This window comes from Fusarium vanettenii (assembly GCF_000151355.1).
Source record: "Fusarium vanettenii 77-13-4 chromosome 10 genomic scaffold NECHAsca_14_chr10_3_0, whole genome shotgun sequence".
Lineage (NCBI taxonomy): Eukaryota > Fungi > Ascomycota > Sordariomycetes > Hypocreales > Nectriaceae > Fusarium > Fusarium vanettenii.
The window spans coordinates 753,284-771,988 of record NW_003315871.1 but is presented as its reverse complement, the minus strand read 5'-3'; the positions used below and the strand labels follow the sequence as shown (position 1 = coordinate 771,988).

General features: G+C 52.2%; 7 protein-coding genes across 7 annotated transcripts; 4 read left to right on the top strand and 3 right to left on the bottom strand.

Moving 5' to 3' along the window:
* Positions 1-1,909: 1,909 nt before the first annotated feature.
* On the bottom strand, positions 1,910-2,725 carry NECHADRAFT_51085 (uncharacterized protein; the record flags this gene model as incomplete). Its single annotated transcript, XM_003047619.1, has 2 exons — positions 1,910-2,012; positions 2,064-2,725. The coding sequence occupies 2 exons, from the start codon at positions 2,723-2,725 to the stop codon at positions 1,910-1,912; spliced, it is 765 nt and encodes a 254-aa protein (XP_003047665.1).
* A 946-nt stretch (positions 2,726-3,671) lies between these two features.
* On the top strand, positions 3,672-4,884 carry NECHADRAFT_72556 (uncharacterized protein). The gene is made up of 2 exons (XM_003047787.1): positions 3,672-3,739; positions 3,785-4,884. The coding sequence occupies exons 1-2, from the start codon at positions 3,699-3,701 to the stop codon at positions 4,863-4,865; spliced, it is 1,122 nt and encodes a 373-aa protein (XP_003047833.1). The 5' UTR covers positions 3,672-3,698; the 3' UTR covers positions 4,866-4,884.
* A 671-nt stretch (positions 4,885-5,555) lies between these two features.
* Positions 5,556-7,275, top strand: NECHADRAFT_86045 (uncharacterized protein; the record flags this gene model as incomplete). Its single annotated transcript, XM_003047786.1, has 5 exons — positions 5,556-5,923; positions 5,970-6,092; positions 6,142-6,521; positions 6,568-7,067; positions 7,249-7,275. The coding sequence occupies 5 exons, from the start codon at positions 5,556-5,558 to the stop codon at positions 7,273-7,275; spliced, it is 1,398 nt and encodes a 465-aa protein (XP_003047832.1).
* Positions 7,260-9,584, bottom strand: NECHADRAFT_105559 (uncharacterized protein; the record flags this gene model as incomplete). Its single annotated transcript, XM_003047618.1, has 2 exons — positions 7,260-9,380; positions 9,506-9,584. The coding sequence occupies 2 exons, from the start codon at positions 9,582-9,584 to the stop codon at positions 7,495-7,497; spliced, it is 1,965 nt and encodes a 654-aa protein (XP_003047664.1). The 3' UTR covers positions 7,260-7,494.
* Positions 9,585-11,311: 1,727 nt separating this feature from the next.
* NECHADRAFT_96953 (uncharacterized protein) lies at positions 11,312-12,718 on the bottom strand (the record flags this gene model as incomplete). The annotated part of the gene is made up of 2 exons (XM_003047617.1): positions 11,312-12,539; positions 12,606-12,718. 2 exons carry the CDS (start codon positions 12,716-12,718, stop codon positions 11,312-11,314), a joined length of 1,341 nt encoding a protein of 446 aa, XP_003047663.1.
* Positions 12,719-13,350: 632 nt separating this feature from the next.
* NECHADRAFT_72550 (uncharacterized protein) lies at positions 13,351-15,418 on the top strand. Its single transcript, XM_003047785.1, has 4 exons — positions 13,351-13,814; positions 13,861-14,104; positions 14,151-14,599; positions 14,657-15,418. The coding sequence occupies exons 1-4, from the start codon at positions 13,624-13,626 to the stop codon at positions 15,018-15,020; spliced, it is 1,248 nt and encodes a 415-aa protein (XP_003047831.1). The 5' UTR covers positions 13,351-13,623; the 3' UTR covers positions 15,021-15,418.
* A 1,462-nt stretch (positions 15,419-16,880) lies between these two features.
* NECHADRAFT_50638 (uncharacterized protein) lies at positions 16,881-18,568 on the top strand (the record flags this gene model as incomplete). Its single annotated transcript, XM_003047784.1, is given in 5 exon segments — positions 16,881-17,189; positions 17,209-17,455; positions 17,507-17,586; positions 17,634-18,485; positions 18,533-18,568. 5 exon segments carry the CDS (start codon positions 16,881-16,883, stop codon positions 18,566-18,568), a joined length of 1,524 nt encoding a protein of 507 aa, XP_003047830.1.
* Between the last annotated feature and the right edge of the window lie 137 nt (positions 18,569-18,705).

Sequence of the window (18,705 nt, the reverse complement as noted above, 5' to 3'; positions counted from 1 at the left end):
CGATTCGACCACCCTAGTACAACTTGAGCGACAAGGCCGACACTTTCAGCAACACCCCAAAAAACCGGTTCTTTTTTTCGGGGTAGAGTGACTGATTTGAACGGAGATCAAGTGTGGTAATACAGTAACGCCAGGCATGCAGGAACCGGGAGGCGTTTTGTCATGTTGAGCTTTACTACTGAAGCTGTCTTGGTGTCAATTATGAGATACCTACTCTCATATATTAATGCACCTGTTAACACTCAATTGACATTTCATCCACTGTTACCGAGCCATAACAACACCTCTCGACCCGTGCCAGTACCCCTACCATCAACCAACCAAACACCAACCTCTCATTTCCAACCTCAATCGCCAAGAAGGCAGTACGTCCGGGGAAGCCCTAACAAACACCCATGTCTCCCCATTCCCATTTTCCCTCCCCCGCATCCCAAACCCCGCGGGTACAAAACTCACACCCCTGTAGCTGAACAAGGATCTTGACCAACTCGCCTTCCTTGTTGGAAGAGAACTACTGTCATGACCCTTGTTCCTCTGCCCGCCACGCCGAGGCTCACATGAAAGATGCAATGCTTTGCTCAAGAGAAGACCCGGGAGAGCCGCGTGCACGGTTGGTGTCCGTAGTTGCCGACTTGGCGACTTGCCTTGTGGAGAGGTGGATGAGCTTGGAAATTGTTGGTTGCATTGCATTTTGGAGAGCTAGGGAGGGTATCAGGTATTGCTGTGTATGATCGTACTACGTAGTATGCCGGGTTAGATTCTTGGAGAGGTTGGTACAGTAACAAACACAGGTTATGAGCCGTCATTTACCGGCCTTGTCTATCGGAAGTCGGCGCTTGTCGTCTTGATCCCTTGAAGATCAACAGCTTCAGAACTGGCGTATAATCCACACAATTCAATGCTAAAGAGTATCAATCTCTTCATGCACAATCATGCATAAAACGTCGGCATTTAGCAAATTAAGCTATCTTGTGAAGCATCGGACCATGGTAATGGAGTGAACAATTGAAGTGGGTGTGAACGAGTACGTAGGCAACTGCGCAAATTTCATGGAACCTGACCAGTCTAATCCATCAGCTCATCAAAAATATAAAGAACCAGTCCTTGAAATCTTGCTCTCTTTGGGCAAGGTGCGTCGTCACATCCAGGGGCATCCAACGCCGGCACATGTCGGGGACACACACCAAGATCGAACCACTACCAAACTTGAGCGCTTGAAAGACCTGGAATCAGCTCTCATGACATCAATAGAGGATCTCTAATGTTACTCTGAGATGTAAACTGCATACAACGTTGGCTACGCCGTTGAAATGCATTGCTTCTCGCACACCCCTCTTGATCACAAGCAAGTCTCTGGCACAGGATCTACATGCACACGGAGATTGAGAAAGGCTAGACTGGTTCCTGCAGGATTCACTTGCCGAGGTAGTAGTATGCTGTTCCTGAGCATATGATGATGGTCGTTTCCACAAGCATGTTTGCTGTGCCTGAAAGTTGGCACACCTTTTCGTTGATGACTTCAAACTCAGCCCTTTGACATTAATCCGAAACACGAGATGTCAAAGCAACTTTCATTCAATCTTGTGAAGATTTTGAGAGAAGAGCGAACTATGGAAAACTCAGGTGTCGATCCAACTTGATGGCTTGTGATGCTTGGCCCCGAAACAAGCCGGTCAGTCACCGGAAGGACAAGACGCAGTTACGACAGTTGAGGCGTTGGTACTATTTTCGAACGCAGTCTTGGCAGACTCTCCGTTACAAACTCTCCTTTACAAGATTGAACACGGGGGAGGCACAATACCTCAACCCGAAAACGCGCTTCCAAGCTATCCCCCAACATGGCCGACCCAAGGAATGCCCACTCTGAAGCAATCTGTCGCTCAACACTGACTACAAACCACATAACCAACTAATCCCATCCCTTATAATCAGGAAAATACTTTTCATGTATCCTCCTCGCATACTCAAGAAGAGCCGGATACTGCCTCACGACCTTTCCACTCGTCGGTGAACTAAAGCATCAATTAGCAAAACTTGTCAACAACATCAGAAGCCAGACTTACGCATCACACGTCAAAGCCGAAGCGATAAAAGCAAAAAGCGTCGCATCAACTTCCGTAGGCTCTTCACCCCCAAGAGCCCAAAACGGCCCATCCCGACTCGCACTCGTTCTCGCCTCGGATATAAGAGCATCGATGCTCTCCCAAACCTCCTCCCTCAGAGTCGCGACTTCGTCATCCATGAAACGTCCTGTACCTTGCCCCCAGAGCACCTTGGTGACATTCCGATGTACGAGAAGACCAACAAGAACCTGAAGGGGCCACGGGATAGGAGCCAGAGCGTTGGACCTCATGGTATAGTAATTATCACACCACCTCTCCCGCGTTCCATAAAACGACACCTTATCCTCAACAAGAGCTCTAAAAGCAAGATCAGTCGCCTTCTTCGCAGGCGAAAGCTTGGCATTTAGATCCTCCACGATGCCATCCTCGATAAAGCGCTTGATGATAAAGGTCGAGTCACCTAGACGCTCTTGTGTGTCGAGCTCGATGTAGGGAATCTTTCCCCGTGGTCCAGTCTTTGGTGAACCTCCGCCGACTTTATATGGGATTCCGGCGAAACGTAGACGTGTTTCGAGCTTGATGACAAAGGGAGACCATGTAAATGTTCCTGGTTCTCCGAAGCCGCGGAAGAGGGTGATCTGGGGGATGTTCTTGGATGCCATTTTGCGTAATGACATAGTTTATTTGCAATTCTTGCTATTAGAACTCATACCAGTATTTCCACTTGATTTGTTCACGACTTATATATCATCTTTCCCGGTGTTTTCATCGTGACTCGCGCCGTCTCGCGGCTCCGTCGCTGGCCGGACTTTGACTCGGAGTCCGGACCCACACCGGGCGCGAGCCGCGAGAACGGCAAGACGAAAAGGCCGGGACGGTGCTTGGCACGGCCGTCTATGTACCAGACTGTCCCAATCGATCAAACATCATGTTACCTTTGATACTGAAGCCATAATCAAGGCTGCAGTGTGTACACGCCCGGATAGACTTGCCGTGCTTGTGGACAGAATTGCCCAGAATGGAAGTCCGCCGGCCCCACACACCGGCTCTATCTTGGCGAGCTGCCACGGAGCAGCCCTTTTGCGATGGTGCAAAGCTGAGTTGGAGGAACTGCATTAGTTTCATTCGTCCCTAGCTATTCCTGTCGCTTTGCTGATCATGGGTCAGATATAGCTCCGGAGAGAAACACGTTGTGTAAACCGACCATGTCTCATCATGAGATTCTACCCTGAAAAGCTCAATACTCTTGAGATGATTAAAACTTGATCAAACGTTGTAGAATCTCGTGAGATGACTAAAACCCTTCGCCTGGACCTTCTTCACTACCCTCTGTCGTCCCTTTTCTCGGCCAAATCCACCCTAGGTCTGCCACAGTAGCCAATCGTGGCGTCGAGAAGCCCGCTCAATTCGCCCGGAGGCTCCAGGGACGGCGAGAAGCCCGTGGGGTCTGTCCCCGCCCCATGACGGAATTACCGCATGGAGGGGCATTGACGACGATGGCATGAGGGGATGGTGAATGATACAATTACTCAGCTCTGAGGCGTTGACTGACAAGATTGGAGTATATAGACGCGTCGTTGGCACTTAAATCTTGTCTTCAGCATTGCAATCTGTTTCGGTTTAAAGATAGCAAAAATGAGCGGAAAGACTTACAACGTGGGTATCATTGGATACGGGTAAGCTCACCAAGCCATCTCATGAACGTCAACTGACAACAACAGCGCCTCTGCCAAAACCTTTCACATCCCCTTTCTCACACAAACACCCCAGCTTAAGCTGTACAGCATCGTTCAGCGATCGCCTAAGGACGGAAACTCAGCACCACACGACTACCCTGACATCAAGCACTATACCGACTACAAGCAGCTGCTTGCTGATCCTGCAGTCGACCTAGTCGTTGTCAGCACACCTCCTGGAAACCACTTTGAGCTCACCAAGGCTGCTCTTGAGGCTGGAAAGCATGTCTTGACTGAGAAGCCCTTCGTGCCCACCTCCACTGAGGCTGATCAGCTTATTGACATTGCCAAGAAGAATGGCAAGCTTCTTATCGTGTACCAGAACCGACGATGGGACAACGACTTTGTCACCGTCAAGAAGCTCATCTCTGAGGGAACCATTGGAAGAATTGTTCAGTTCGACACTCACTTCGACCGATATCGCCCTACTCCCTCCAACAACTGGAAGCTCGACCTTACCATCGCCCAGGGCGGCAGTGCCCTCTTTGACCTTGGCACCCATCTTATCGACCAAGCCTACCACCTGTTCGGCAAGCCCCAGGCTGTTCACGGCCGTCTCCTCAATCAGCGCAGCGGCAAGTTTGACTTTGAGAACCCTGACGGTGTCTCTGCCGAGCTCACCTACCCGGACGGCCTCCTAGTCAACATCCGCATCAGCGTCATGAGCGCCGAAGCCGACCAGCCCCGATTCTGGGTCCGCGGTACAAAGGGTAGTTTCCGCAAGTTTGGCCTCGACACCCAAGAGGAGCAGCTCCAGTCTGGCAAGAAGGCAACCGACGCCGACTTTGGCAAGGATGACCCTAAGCACCTGAAGCTGGTGTTGGTGGGCGATGACGGTGTCCCCAAGGAGCAGCCTGCTCCCATCTTGGAGCCTGTCACGTACAAGGCCTTTTATGCGCAGTTGGCCAAGGCTATTGAGAGTGGACGGGAGGAGGATGTGCCGGTCAGTGCGACTGATGCTAGGGATGTTTTGCAGTTGATTGAGGCTGTTTTCGAGAGTGCCAAGACGGGCAAGGATATCACTTTTGCTTATTTTAGCCGGGATATTGATGAGTTTGATGAATAAAAATTGAAGTTATACCCAACCTTGGAGATTGAGCGAGGGGTGAAGGTGGGGGTGTTGAGTGAAGGTGAGGGTGATGGGTCAAGTGGAGGGAACAACTGCCACCTCCCCTTGTTACCTGCCTCATGAAGTCTCTTAACAACGGCAAGTGCCTTATCTAATTCCCCTTACCTAACATGGAAAGCTCTCACCGAGAACTTGAAATAGCTCGGCAACTCAACATGTGCATTCTTCCATCTCGTCAGTGCTGATGGCGCACTCAGATCCGTCATCACCAGGCATCACCAGGCATCACCACTCAAGCACCATTATCCCGTCAGGCTCTCATTTTGGAGAGATTCATGTTCCATCTTTTGATTAACAACGTTCACTTTGACCTCATCTGCAGCCTCCTCCTCAGTCTTACCGAGCCGACACCCCTCCCTGATGGCCTTCCGATTATACACTGGCCGAAACTCGACCAGATACTCAAGACCGCCATCGAGCGTATCCAGTCCCCTTTCCGATATACGCAAGTCATTCGAAAGAATCTTCTCGGAGAAGGATGCGACTCCTGCCCCTCCCTCAATAGACGGGACCACTGGCCGATACCGAGAGCCAGACCAGGAGGTAGATCTCGAAGCCGCGGACCCGAGTATCAGATCACGAAATGAAAAACGAAGCTAGTGGCGACTCATTCAATGGCTCACCCAAATGGGAAACCCAACGATATATTTGGAGCACGTTTTTCGCCGGGTTCCCGGGCCGCGGGAGGAGATACTCATCGAGAAGAAGATGAGCAACCCATGGTCATGCCGCCACATCAACTACAATGTTCGTAATACATCAAACTTCAGAAGGTGGTGTCGATGCTTCCTCTTGATGACCGGATGGTGCATATTTGTTGGACTCTTGCGCGATCGACTAGCCTTCATCTGTGGACCTACTGCAACGACAATTGAGGAGATGACGGCGGCAAGATTCATTCCTCCACAGCAGATATTTCGTCCCAACGTTGTCATCTTCCTTGAAGCCGTGGCAGCGGCCGGTGGCGCCTGGGCTTTAACCCAAGGCATCACGAGGTTGGTTTCCCCAGGTACAGGGGAAAACGCGACTGACCATTCCCAGTTCAAGATCGTCTCGAGAGAAGATGGAGGGAATTGCACATGCATCAACAACAGTAGCGGGCATGATTCTCAAAGGCGCCAAATCTGGTGATAAAAAGCGAGCGAAACTGCAACTCCACGTCTTGTGAGTTTCTGTGCTATGTCGATGGCTTACTAGTTCTGATGTGTTACAGCAACTGCCTTGCCTTGATCACCGCCTATCCTGTATGTGTCTTGCATCGATTATGCGGCAATACCCTTGACCCTTGCGTGGTAGCGCGGTGCAACCGGGCTGCAAAAAGACTTCAACGGTTGCGCCCAATCGAAAAGGACGACCCTGAGACTGAGAGTACGATTAGCACCTCGAGTGTTACCTTTCAAGAGTACACAAGAAACGAGAAGAAACACTTCTTTGAGATGCTATCCCTTCAACTGGAACGGGAGTTTCGAACCTCTTTTTCACAACCCAAGCTACCGTCAATGGCGTCCCACCGAGTCTTGTTCAATCTCCGTAACCACATAGATGACCTCTCCGATTCATTCGACCTAGGGGCGGTTAGACCGCCAATCCTCCGTAAGTTTCTCTATGCTAGGCATGGTCAACTCTCTAACAAGGACAGGTGAAAACGCCGACATAATGGGCGGGGCTGGGCGAGAAAGCTCCGCCTATGCTTACAGAGATCATACAACTCCCACTGTCCTTCTCTGGGCCATCGACATCGCAACGCGTGTCCTATGCATTGGTCTTCCCCTTCAGACATGTACCGTGTTATCCTGGTCCATGATGGGCAGGGTAGTCTTTGAGATCACGGGAATCTCACTCATCGCCGCTACGGCTTTGACGATCCTCAGCGAGATCTGGCGTCTATGGGACCCCTACTCAAGAGGCATCAATATGTACTCATGGACACTTGGCGTCGCAAGGGAGATTGACGCCATGCTCAACGATGTCTATGACAGTGATATAGATAAGAACAGGGGATTGCCTTTGAGGAAACACGGGTATAACAATGATAGGAACACGTCGATTAACAGTCCTTTGAGGGAACACGGGTATGATGAAGGGGATAAACCTGGGTGTGGTGGGAGGGAGAAACATGGGGATGATGAAAAAGAGATGGTGATTTATAGTCCTTTGTGGTCTTTGGCGTCTTCGTCGTGTTGCAGCAAGGAAATAAGTTGTGAGGCCACCAGGGAGTCGAGTTGCCGAAGGGCGTCCATATAGGGGCAGAGCAGAGAATAAAATCATGGCCTATGACAGATACTGAAGTAAATAGTGACAAAAGGCATTGGATACACAGGGCATGTACTATGACAGAAATCATTAGATTCACTGCTACTAAATAGCTAAGGTATCCTAGGTAAACAATGCCCATCCAACCGCCCATGACCGAATATATATATAAAAAAATACAAGCCTGTGATGCAAGCTCATCTATCAACCCTTTGTATCCTATCGATGCATTCCTCAGGATGCTGGAAAACAACAGACTCCGACTTTTTCGTTTTCTTATATGCAAGAATCAAATGTACAAGAAATGTGTCTCTTAAATGGCGAGAACAAGGCCGGCGAATACTGCGGCAAATGCAGCAACGGCACTGCTGCCCACGTTCCTCACGCCGAAACTCTCAATGTTGATGCGATCGCTGATGAACGAGGGCCAGTAGTCAGCGGCAGGTGACTCGTCGAGGGTGCCGTTCCAGCAGTAGTTCTGGAAGCATTCCCTGCACTTGTCAGGGAGAGCCGTGTTTGTGCGGTCAAAGCTGCGGGCGAGCATGGCGCAGCCTACGCAGACAGGCCAGTCTGGATCGCGGGTGGCGTTGAGCATTGTTGCAGCCGCATAGCCGTTCTCGATGATGGCGGAGAGCTCAGATGTGTTGACGGTGGTTTGGAAGGTGGAGATGTTGGAGGCGTAGACGTAGGGGTAGTTGGGGATGTAGACGATCAGGGGTGACGGCTCAGACGTGTTGGAGGCGTTGCAACCAAAGAATGTAGGCCGCGTGTTGAGGCCTAGGTTTAGGAAAGTGTCGCGGCCGGGGACGACGGGGAACGAGGATCCCTTGGAGATGTCGACGAGGGATCGCTCGTACGTCTTGATGGGCGATGCGCCATCGGGCCAGCCCGATTCGGTGTCGGCAGACGAATCGAACGAGAAGACGACGTCGACCTCGCGCTCGATACGGATGTGGGGGTAGTAGGGGACGTTTTGGAGATCTTCGCCGCCGTCGACGAGGGTTAGGCGGTCAGAGTCAACGCTGAGGTTCTCGAGCTTGTTCCAGCCCTTGAAGGGGTTGGGCGTCCAGTCTGCAATATCGTTGTTGTCGTCGCCGATGGACTCGAGGAGGGCGGAGACGGCGTCGATGGCTACATCGGGTACATCGTCGGGGACGTAAGGGCTGTCGGTCTCGTTGAGGTAGATGACGATGGCGTTGAACAAACTACTCGATGTTCCCATTACGAAACCAGCATTGTCGAAACCACGAATGCACGCCTTATCCTTGGGCAGCTTGCCGCCGCTAAACTCGGAACCGACGTACTTGAGCGGTACGAAACCATTGAGCGTCGGGTCAAAGGAGCCGAGCTCCCAGGGTGTAAACTCAAAGACTGTCGAGTTGAGCGAGACGATGGTCTCATCCGGGTCGCGGCCGTCGGCGATGAGGATAGGCATTGGCGCCTTGCCCTCGGAAAAGAGCGTGTCGTCGGCGAGGGAGGACCAGGTGTACCCAGGACCTCCGTTTGTGGCGTTGATAAGCTGGTACGAAAGCATGCGACCCCAGTAATCCGTCATGGAGCGCTCATACCCAGCATCCTTCTTATCCGAGACCTCGTCGAGGATATTGTTGTAATACTGCAGAAGAGCATAGTTGTTGGGACCCTCAAGGATTGAATTCTCCAGCTGCCAGATGCCTGGGTAGTTGACGCTCTCCTGCACAGAGGTAAAGTTGTTCATCATCAAGCTGCCAACCAACCATCCACCACCCGACAAACCAGAAAGGTACGTCGCACTCTGGAGAAGACCACCGAGGTTACCGTCCCTGTCGCTGCCGTCTGAGCGATCATCCCACGCAGCCAGGGCGCCGGCGCCGCACAGCATAGCACGGTAACCACCTCCCGAAACAGCGATACCAATATTAGGCAGAGCCGTAGAGTTATTCTCAACATCTTTAAGGTACTCGTCGCTGTCGAAGCCAGGAATGGATACACGCTTCAGGAGGGTTCGGATGTACGGGATCGTCTCGTTGCGTCGCTTGGGAAGCCACTCGCGTTCCTGGTCGGAGATACGGGTGCCATTTCGAATCGTGGGTCGCTCGCTGGGACAGGTGACTTCGGTGGGAACGTAGCCATTTGGGGCTTGAGGTGATCCTCGTCTCGAGAGGGAGACGGACTGTGAGAGGAGGTCCGAGTTGGAGATGGCGACGACCGAGTCTTCGGCTGTGGGTTATGTTAGGAATGGGAGTTGAGAAAGCGCAAGGTCGCTATGCACCAGCTGCGCTATAGGTATAGCTTCTAGGTAGCAGAGCGCATTGAGGCGACGCAGACGTAGAGAGGATGCTTACGCGCAGGTCTCGCGGCGACCGGAGTCAAGGCTGTAGCAGCAGCCAACAATAGCGTGAGGCTATTGGAAAGGGAGGCCATGCTTGTGGCCCACCAGGGAGTAAAAGCGTAATAAAGAAACAGAAGAGAAAATAAAGTTAAAAAGAGCTTTCCAAAAAGGTTAAACAATAAAAAGAGGCGAGATTCCTCTGTCTCTCTTCTCAGTCGATAATTGCTTCGTATTCTTATGCGACGCGCAGATGGATCCCTTCCAAGGGTTAAAAAAAAATAAGGAGATGGTGGAACAATGTGGAGAGGGAGAAGTGAAAAAATAAAGAACCCAAGACTCTAAAACAACAGCTTCAAAAAGTACAATAAAAGGAAGGGAAAGAATCCGGGTGGTATTCCAAAGAGGGAGAGGAAGAGTTGAAGGAGGGAGGTTTGGAGCGTGGATGGAGACTGAAGATGGATGATCCAGGTCGAGTTTAATTAGTATCGCCCTTCAATTTTGCGCGGGGGCAGCGATAGGATCTTTCAAACACAGTAGAAAAAAAGTTGAAAATGGTGCATGTCAATGTCAATTCCCCGTGGGCTTCTTGAATTATTTCTCTTCTACAAAACACCGACACAAGTCCCGTTCCCCATTCTCTTGCGCCTCTGCCAAGTGTCAGCCCAGCCGTGCCCAGCCCCCGTCATCAATCCGAAGCGGGCACCTATGATTCTTCTTCTGCGAGTTCCATCCGCGAGTCGCAAAGTAACTTGGTATACCTACAGTTGAAGTTTCTACATTCTAGTACGACAAGGACACTCTGTTTGTGTATACACTGCACAACATGATCCCCTCTACAGATACAATTCCCCATCAACCTGTTATCACCACCCGGCCCGCCCGAAACAACGCCAAGTCCTTGGTGGTGAGAAGTGAGCTTACGGTGCACCACCTTATGGATTGCATCTTACGGCGGGGCTTAGCGTGGTATTTCCCTCTCTCCCCTGGCGCGCGGCCACTAAGAGAATGGACCCCGAAAGATTCAAAGTTTGAAGGGACCGGAATTCGGATTGGATCCATGCTTGTGCATTGATTCCATTTACGATGTTGTTACCCACGTGCAGCTCACATATCTAGGTTATGACTACAGACGTTCATATCTAAGCAGTGAGATCTTTCCTTCTATACGCTTATTCGCATCACCAAAACCGAGATTAAAAGGAACGTGCCTCATCCAACTCCGAAACCCAGCCAAGCACTTGACAGAAACCACCTCATCCTTGGCGATATGGAGCCTGCCAAGACGGATTGGCGGCTGCTTCGTACTCTCCTCTCTCTGTAAGACTCGTCTAGATAGCTTTTGCTCTGTTGGCAGAGAGCACCGCCATCTTTGTCAGCCCGCAGCTCGCATTCTTCGGGCACCCGAACAAAAATGCCCCTAGTTGCCGTCACAACCTATTTTTGAGCCAGGCACTGGAATCATCAATAATCACTCGGCCGATCGGGAGGCTGTGAATGGTCTCGTCGTATTCTATCCGCGTATCAGAGTCTGTATTCAAGCCATGCGCTCTCGTCAACAGCCCACGAATATCTCTCCACTTGACTCAGCGGGAGGCTCGGCATACATAACGACACCGCTTATTTCACACTCTTGTGTTCGCCGAATGTGCCTATTGCCAAGTCTTTTTTTTCAGGTGTTTCCAAGCGACATTATCATCAATCCGATGCGTCTTCATCTTGTGCCACGGATTGGCCAAAAAAGGGGTATCAAACAAGAAAGAAGTAGTCTACACATACGAGTATACGTATAACCGCTGTATCATCGGCGTATCATCACCCATCAACCATCAAACTCATCCCCTGCTGGCTCCCTCCCAAAGGGATGGTTAAACTTGAGCAGACCCGTCAGTCCGCCCACCCACGGATCATCGTCCTCGGTGCGGATCACGCACGGAACGCCCCCGTGCCACTCCTCCCCGGGTCCCGCGCGCCCCACGAACTCGCCCTCGACCCGGATCTCGGTCCCGGGAGACACTCCCACGCACCGTTTCCCGTCAATGCTGAGGTCGAGTTCGCGACCGCGGTTCTTGGGGCTCATACGCAGGTTGACCTTTGTGTCGAGCGGTAGCACCAGCGACCGGAAGCTCAGGCTACACGGGCTGATGGGCGTGATGAGGAGAGACTTGACTAGAGGGTGTACGATGGGACCACCAGCGCTGAGGCTGTATGCTGTTGAACCCGTCGGTGTGCTGATTAGAATTCCATCAGCTGTCGTCTCAGTGAGAAAGTGCCCGTTCTGGTAAATGTCAATGACAGCCAGGTGTGGATGAGATCCTCGGTGCACTGAAATCTCGTTGATGGCCCTCAACGACGGTGAAGGCTCCTTGGATCCCGCAATCGGCTTCGCCCCTGACTCAGCATCGCTGGATAACGTATCAGACAACCAGTGGTTGATGTTGTTACCAGATGGATCGTACACATCAGCCTTGATGCGGTGTCGAAGCAGCACCTTGGATGCCCTCTGAGAACCCAAGCTTTTGCCCTTGTGCCTCTCCCATCCAGCGTAGGACCCTGTACTCGTCTTATCCCAAGCCCCTCGAGGATAAGCGGCGTCCCTCATAGCGACGTCACTCCCACTCATGTACATCTCCCTCCACGCCTTTTTGTGCTCGCCAAAATCCCACTCGCCCAGAAAGCCCAGTGTACCCATGCTGAACGACAAAATCGGGGGCACCGATCCGTGCAGCTTGTACAGACTCGCAGCTCGCAGGACAGTACCGTCACCGCCAAAGGTTGCAATGACGTCAATCTTGTCGGCCATATTGGAGCGGTTATCCGAAGAGTATATGGGGAAACGGAGACGCTCCTTCAACGAGTCGGCGATGCGTGGCTCAAAGACGAGGTTGACTTCAGGGTACTCATTGTGGATGTACTTGGAGAACTTGACGACGGCTTCGACGACGGGGGCTGAGTAGAGCTTATGGATCAGGAGTAGGTTTTGCGGTGGCTTTGGCCAGTTTAATGATAGCAGCGACGAGCCAGGCTTTGTACTCTGCAAATATCGGGGACTGATTCGTTGTGGAAGCTCTGCGATGCTGCGAATCTCGGGTGTTTGAAGGGAGGGCGTGGTGGACAGAGAACGGCACGAGGGGAACCGAGTGAATGGCCGGACAGGTAGAGTTACTGCTCGTGGATACAAGGTAGGCTCAAGAGCCACCAAGCCCCTGATGAGGGTCCTATTAAACATGTTGTAGCTCAAGAGGCATGACCGATGTCTCGTGAAAAGATAAGGGTCTGCAAGACAGAATAAATTTGTGAAAGAATGACGCCGAAGACGGGCACAGCTTAGCTCGAACCACAGCGGCTTTGCAACGGCTTTACACATGAGGGCAGAAAATGATGAAGCTTGTGGTGGGCTGTTTTCTCACCGCCTACCTGTTTTGGAGAGGAAGCTCAGTGTGGGGAAGCTCGCACATGGAGATCTGCATTAAGCTTTGACAGAGAAACAAAGAATATCATGTTAACAGCAAGTGTTTGGACAAAGTTTGTACCTCTGCAGCAAGCATGGATCACCTGGAGTCTTCACCTGATCTTTATGAGCCCATCTGGTCAAGTCCCCATCTCCAGGGTAGCTTTGACAGCTCCAGATCTGGCATGTCGGCACCGAGACACATGATATCGAAACCCTCTGATTGGCCCATCGGCGTCGGCACTCCCAACCACCGGACCTCCGTCTCAGGCGTCATACCCTCCGCCCCCGAGGCATCCGCTAGGCGGCTGATGTCACTCGCACAGGCAGCTAGGGAAGCCTTAGCAGGACCTGGCCATCATGTGCGCAATGTCTCGCAGCCTTGTCCCTCTCCATCTCCAGCTTCATCTCTGACTTTCCCAGTGGTTAGACCGCTCTCTTTCACTTCCGCTTGATAAAGCTGCCACGAGGCTGGACTCTGGTGGCGGCCTCTTTTAACCTCGTGTGCGTCCCACGCGACCCCTCGTCTTGTTCTGTTTGGCTGCAGCTCAAGGCAGGCAACTCTCTTTGTTGAGCTGGACGATATATTAGCTTGAGACCGCCATTTCGTTCGCTTCAACAGCGTCCTTTTATCACTACCAGTACCTAGCACCGAGCAACATACACGACGCTCATCCACCGTCATGGCCGATCTCAAGAACGCCGACCCCTCCGAGGCCTCTCTCCCCGGTCCGGACCTCACTGCGGGGCTGACCGAGAAGCCCAATGTCGCGCCAAAGGTTGCTCATCCGTCAGGGAGGGAAGGATACGGAACCCTGATGCAGATCCTCCGCGGCGCCTTGTTCAGCTTTTATTTTATGACATGCTGCATCATGTAGGCCACACAATATCCGTCTTATAGTCTTATCTAACCCTTACAGCATCCACATTACCCAGTTCATCGGGGCGCCGCTGTACTTCTTCAACCGCGACTGGTACTACGCATACATGGCCATGACGAAGCGGTCCTTTTGTCTCACCACAACTGTCATGACCCAGATCTGGGGTCCTACAACTATTCGAATCAGCGGTGACGAGTCGGTTGCGGGCCAGATCAAGCTGCGACCTGATGGAGGAGTGCAGTTTGAGTTTCCCGAGCGCTTGGTCTTGATTGCCAACCACCAGGTAGGAACCTCGGGTTATGTGGAGGGTGTCGACTAACCGGTTGTAGATTTACACTGACTGGTTGTACCTCTGGTGGGTGGGATATGCCAACTCGCCTGGGATGCATGGTCACATCTACATCATCCTCAAAGAGTCTCTCAAGATGATTCCTCTGATCGGATGGGGAATGATGTTTTACGGATTCATCTTCATGTCAAGAAAGATGGCAACCGACCAACCCCGACTGGCCTATCGTCTGAGCAAACTCAAGCAGCGCAAGGTGGACCCAAATGGAAAGTCTTATATGGATCCCATGTGGTTGCTGTTGTTTCCTGAAGGGACAAACCTGTCAAGGAATGGAAGAAGAAAGTCGGCTGGTTGGGCTGCCAAGAATGACCTCAAGGACCCTGATCATGTCATGCTTCCACGGAGTACGGGCATGTTTTTCTGTCTGAACGAACTCAAGGGCACGATGGACTACGTCTACGACTGCACAGTCGCGTATGAGGGAATCCCGTAAGTTTTGAACCTTGTTGCACAGCGTTAGCCTCGTCGACTGACTGACGATTATAGCCGAGATGGATATGGAGAGGAGTTGTTTGGCCTGTCTAGCACTTACTTCCAAGGTCGACCCCCAAAGTCGGTCAACTTTCACTGGCGTCGTTTCCGCATGGCCGACATCCCCCTGGACGACCAGAAGGAGTTTGACCTGTGGCTGCGAGAGCAGTGGTATCAGAAGGATGCCTTGATGGAGCAGTACATGACGACCGGCCGGTTCCCGCGCATGGCTGGGAGCAAGGTTGACTATATCGAGACCGAGATCAAGACGCGACAGCCTTGGGAGATTCTTCAGATCTTTGCCGTGGTAGGCACGGCTGGGCTAATCTGGCACAACATCAAGAAGACATTTGTGACGGCGACGTCGATGTTTCGGTGAGGCGTATTCGCGAGCGAGTGGGTTGATGCCGCACTTCAGGGGTTGTCTTTGCTTTTGCGTCGACTTGGGGATACGTTGGCTTGAGGATACACAGTAAGAGGGGGACGACGGGACACACTTGACGACTTGCACGATTCTTGGGTTCAGACCCCTTTGGTTCTTTCGGTTCTGGTTCGGTTTGTTTTCTAGCATTTGGAGGAGATACCGAGGCGTACACAGGACAAGATGGGTTGGCACGGAGCATCAAGGAAAGATGGGTGAGGTGGGAGAGTATGGATTCGGTCAGTGTCCGAAGGCAAAGGACAACTCATGACCCGTAGAGGAGGTGAAAGAGGAGGGCGGAACCTCCCGAGTGAGAGAACTCACAGCGTTTCTGCAATGGACAAATTTCCTCTCTCATGACCTGGCCAAGAATCACAGGCCACAGGAGTGACAGGCGGTCTTGATGCAACTCGACGGGGTAGACTATGACGCGCCAGGAAACCAGCTCCGAAGATGATGCATACATACACCTTGATGCATACGAAATCTGGAGCCGAGAAGAACGTTGAAGTGGTCTCGCTCCGGGTGAGAACAACCATATCCACTAGCGTTGCCGCCGATCCTGGGGGTGGACACAATAATCTGGGGAGGGGGCCGCCTAGACCAAGATTCTAATCTGCACTTTAGTTGGATCAATGTCTGTTTCTGTACAGAGCCTCGGCATCCAAGGTGCTTCTATGAGCCGTCATTGGTCGACATGGCTGCTGTTCGGGAGATGCTGCGGGGGAAGAGAGTGTGTGTCTGTGCGGGAAGGGGGGGAAACTGGGGAGGGGGGGAAAGATTGCTTTCGGTCATGATGTGTTTGATTTTGGGTTCTGATGGTGGTGTAGTGGCGGCTTTGCCAATGATATTGGATTTGCTTGGCTGTTGGATAATTGGTTCCTGCTGAGCCTCTGACCATTCCTGCTGTGGCTCTATAATTTAACGAAAAATACCCAATATGAGCATCTCTTGGACGAGACACAGCAGCTTGGCTTCTTATGCAGCGGCGTTTTCCCACGCAATAAAGGACCTCGACGCTCGCTTCGGACTACAGGCTGCGTAACCCGGGCGATTGGGTATAGTTTCACGATTTGACGGGGGGCCCAAGTGAGAAGGAAAAGCATGGGGCAGGGCATACCCTCCACAGCCAAGAAATCAATACGCAAGCCACGCTGAACAAGGAACATGGGGTTAAGGCCTTCCTGTCAAGCAAAAGGGTGATATCCCCAGAAAAACCTGGGGTCGGGTGATGGAGAGAAAGAAAAGGCAAACACCCCTCCATCGCGTCTCGCTCCTGATCGGGCAGTACTCCGGCGTCGCCAAGCGGAGCTCTGCCTCCATCTACCCCGCAAAGTCGGACGACGAACGACCCCGGATCGTCGGTGGAGAATGAGAGAGAGTCCGTCCACGGCAGATCTTGCGGGGGAGAGGGAGGAAGAACAAGGTCTGGGGTGAAATCTGAGTATCGGGGACAAGATATCCGAGGCATCTTGGGTCCTTGTCTCGAGGTTGATTGGGCTGTCGGGCCAGTTGTGGATTTGAGATATTCCCCGGGGAGGATATAAAGGAAGTGATGGGACGATCAAATTTGGGGGAGTTTGTTCAAAGCAAGAAAGTAGGCCCAGCTTCCTGGTACGACCTTTCCTCACCTTCTTCTTTTCTCTTGAAGGGCCTCTGTGTCACTTGGGGCTTTTCTTGTACCGCCGATCACCAAAACCAACCCCCCTTGCATTCTCCTTTTAACTTGTCCTACCAATCTCCCGGAGAGTGTGTTATAAACACTGTCTTTCTTCCCTCCTCCTCTTTCTTTGAGACTTTCCATATCTCTTTACAATCATGGAAAAGACAAACGCTACCGACGACCATGTCGCGCTCGAGGCGCAGGCAGAGTACAAGCACCTCGACCAGGCTCCGAGCAAGATCAGTTCCGAGCAGGATCAGGATCATGGCTTTACTCCTGAAGAGCAGAGGAGCATCATACGGCGTATTGATCGTCGTCTTGTTATTACCGTGGGAGCCATGTACTGCGTTTCTCTCATGGATCGAACCAACATGAGCGCCGCCAACATTGCTGGTATGAGTGTTGAGCTGAACCTCATTGGCTTTCGATACGCAAGTGAACCCTTCACTCATCGAAAGAGACGCGTCGTTAACAGAGTGTTAGAACATTTGCAACCTCGTCTTCTTCATCCCCTACATCCTCTTCCAACCTCCCTCCACGATCCTCATCCGCAAAGTCGGCCCGCGCATTCATCTAGCCCTCATCACAATGTTCTGGGGAGCCGTCATGATCGGCATGGGTTTCGTCAAGAAGTTTCCTCAGCTTGCTGCTCTCAGAGCGGTTCTTGGTTTATTCGAGGCTGGCTTCTTCCCTAGCTGTGTTTATCTCCTGAGCACATGGTACACACGATGTAAGCGATGCTCCTGAAAATGCACACGTCAGTAATTAATGTGTTTTATAGATGAGGTTGGAAAGCGATACTCCGTCTTTTACCTTCTCGGTTGTGTTGCTTCTGCCTTTTCCGGTATTCTCGCCTACGGTGTAAGTCTTCACACTCCCATTTTCCAACTCTCACTCACACCATATAGCTCATGCAACTCAACGGTCGTGAGGGTCTCACGGGCTGGCGCTGGATCTTCATCATCGAAGGTGCCCTGACCGTTGCCCTGGGCATCGCCGGCTACTGGCTCCTCGTCGATTTCCCCGACTCGAAGCGAAAGTCTTGGTCCTTCCTCGGCCAGCGTGAGAGAGACTGGGTCGTCAGCCGTATCCATCGTGACCGTGGCGATACCAAGGTTCCCCCTTTCGAGATGGGCAAGTTCCTCGGTGGTGCCAAGGACTGGAAGGTTTGGGCTTATGCTCTCATCTTTTTTGATACCACCACCATCACCTATGCCCTTGCTTACACGCTCCCTATCATCCTCGTTGGCAACATGGGCTTCAGCGTTGGCGAGGCTCAGTGTCTCGTAGCTCCCCCCTACGCTTTCGCCGGTATCGTCATGTTCGCGACAGCCTGGGTCGGCGACAAGTACCACATCCGCGGTCCCATCATCATCTTCAACATGCTCCTCTGCCTCATCGGCCTTCCCATCATGGGCTGGGCTAGCAACGCCAACGTCCGCTACTTTGGCGTCTTCCTCGTCACTGCCGGTGCCAACAGCAACATCCCCGCGTCCATGTCATTCCAGGCCAACAACATCCGTGGTCAGTGGAAGCGCGCTCTCTGCAGCGCCACGCTCGTGGGTTTCGGCGGCGTCGGCGGTATCGCGGGTAGTCTCGTGTTCCGCGAGCAGGACAAGTTGACGGGGTACAAGCCGGGCATGTGGGCGTGCATCGCGTGCTCTCTGCTGTCCATCTGCCTGGTGCTTCTTTGTGATTTTGAGTTCAAGAGGGCCAACGGTAAGGCGGAGAGGGGTGAGAAGGTGCTCGAGGCTTATGATGTGAGTAACGCTCCTTATACACCACAAATCATGACTAACTCCTCTAGGACGACGCTTCGCCTGATTTCCGGTATACCTACTAAGTCATGATGCACGAGCAGGTGATGAGATGGGACTAACTGTCGATGTATCGGGTCCGAGGGATGGGTGACTTGGGAGGAATAGCCTCAAGTAATGCAGCAAATACAAATCTTGGTGCAATGTCGTCACAGCGCTCCGT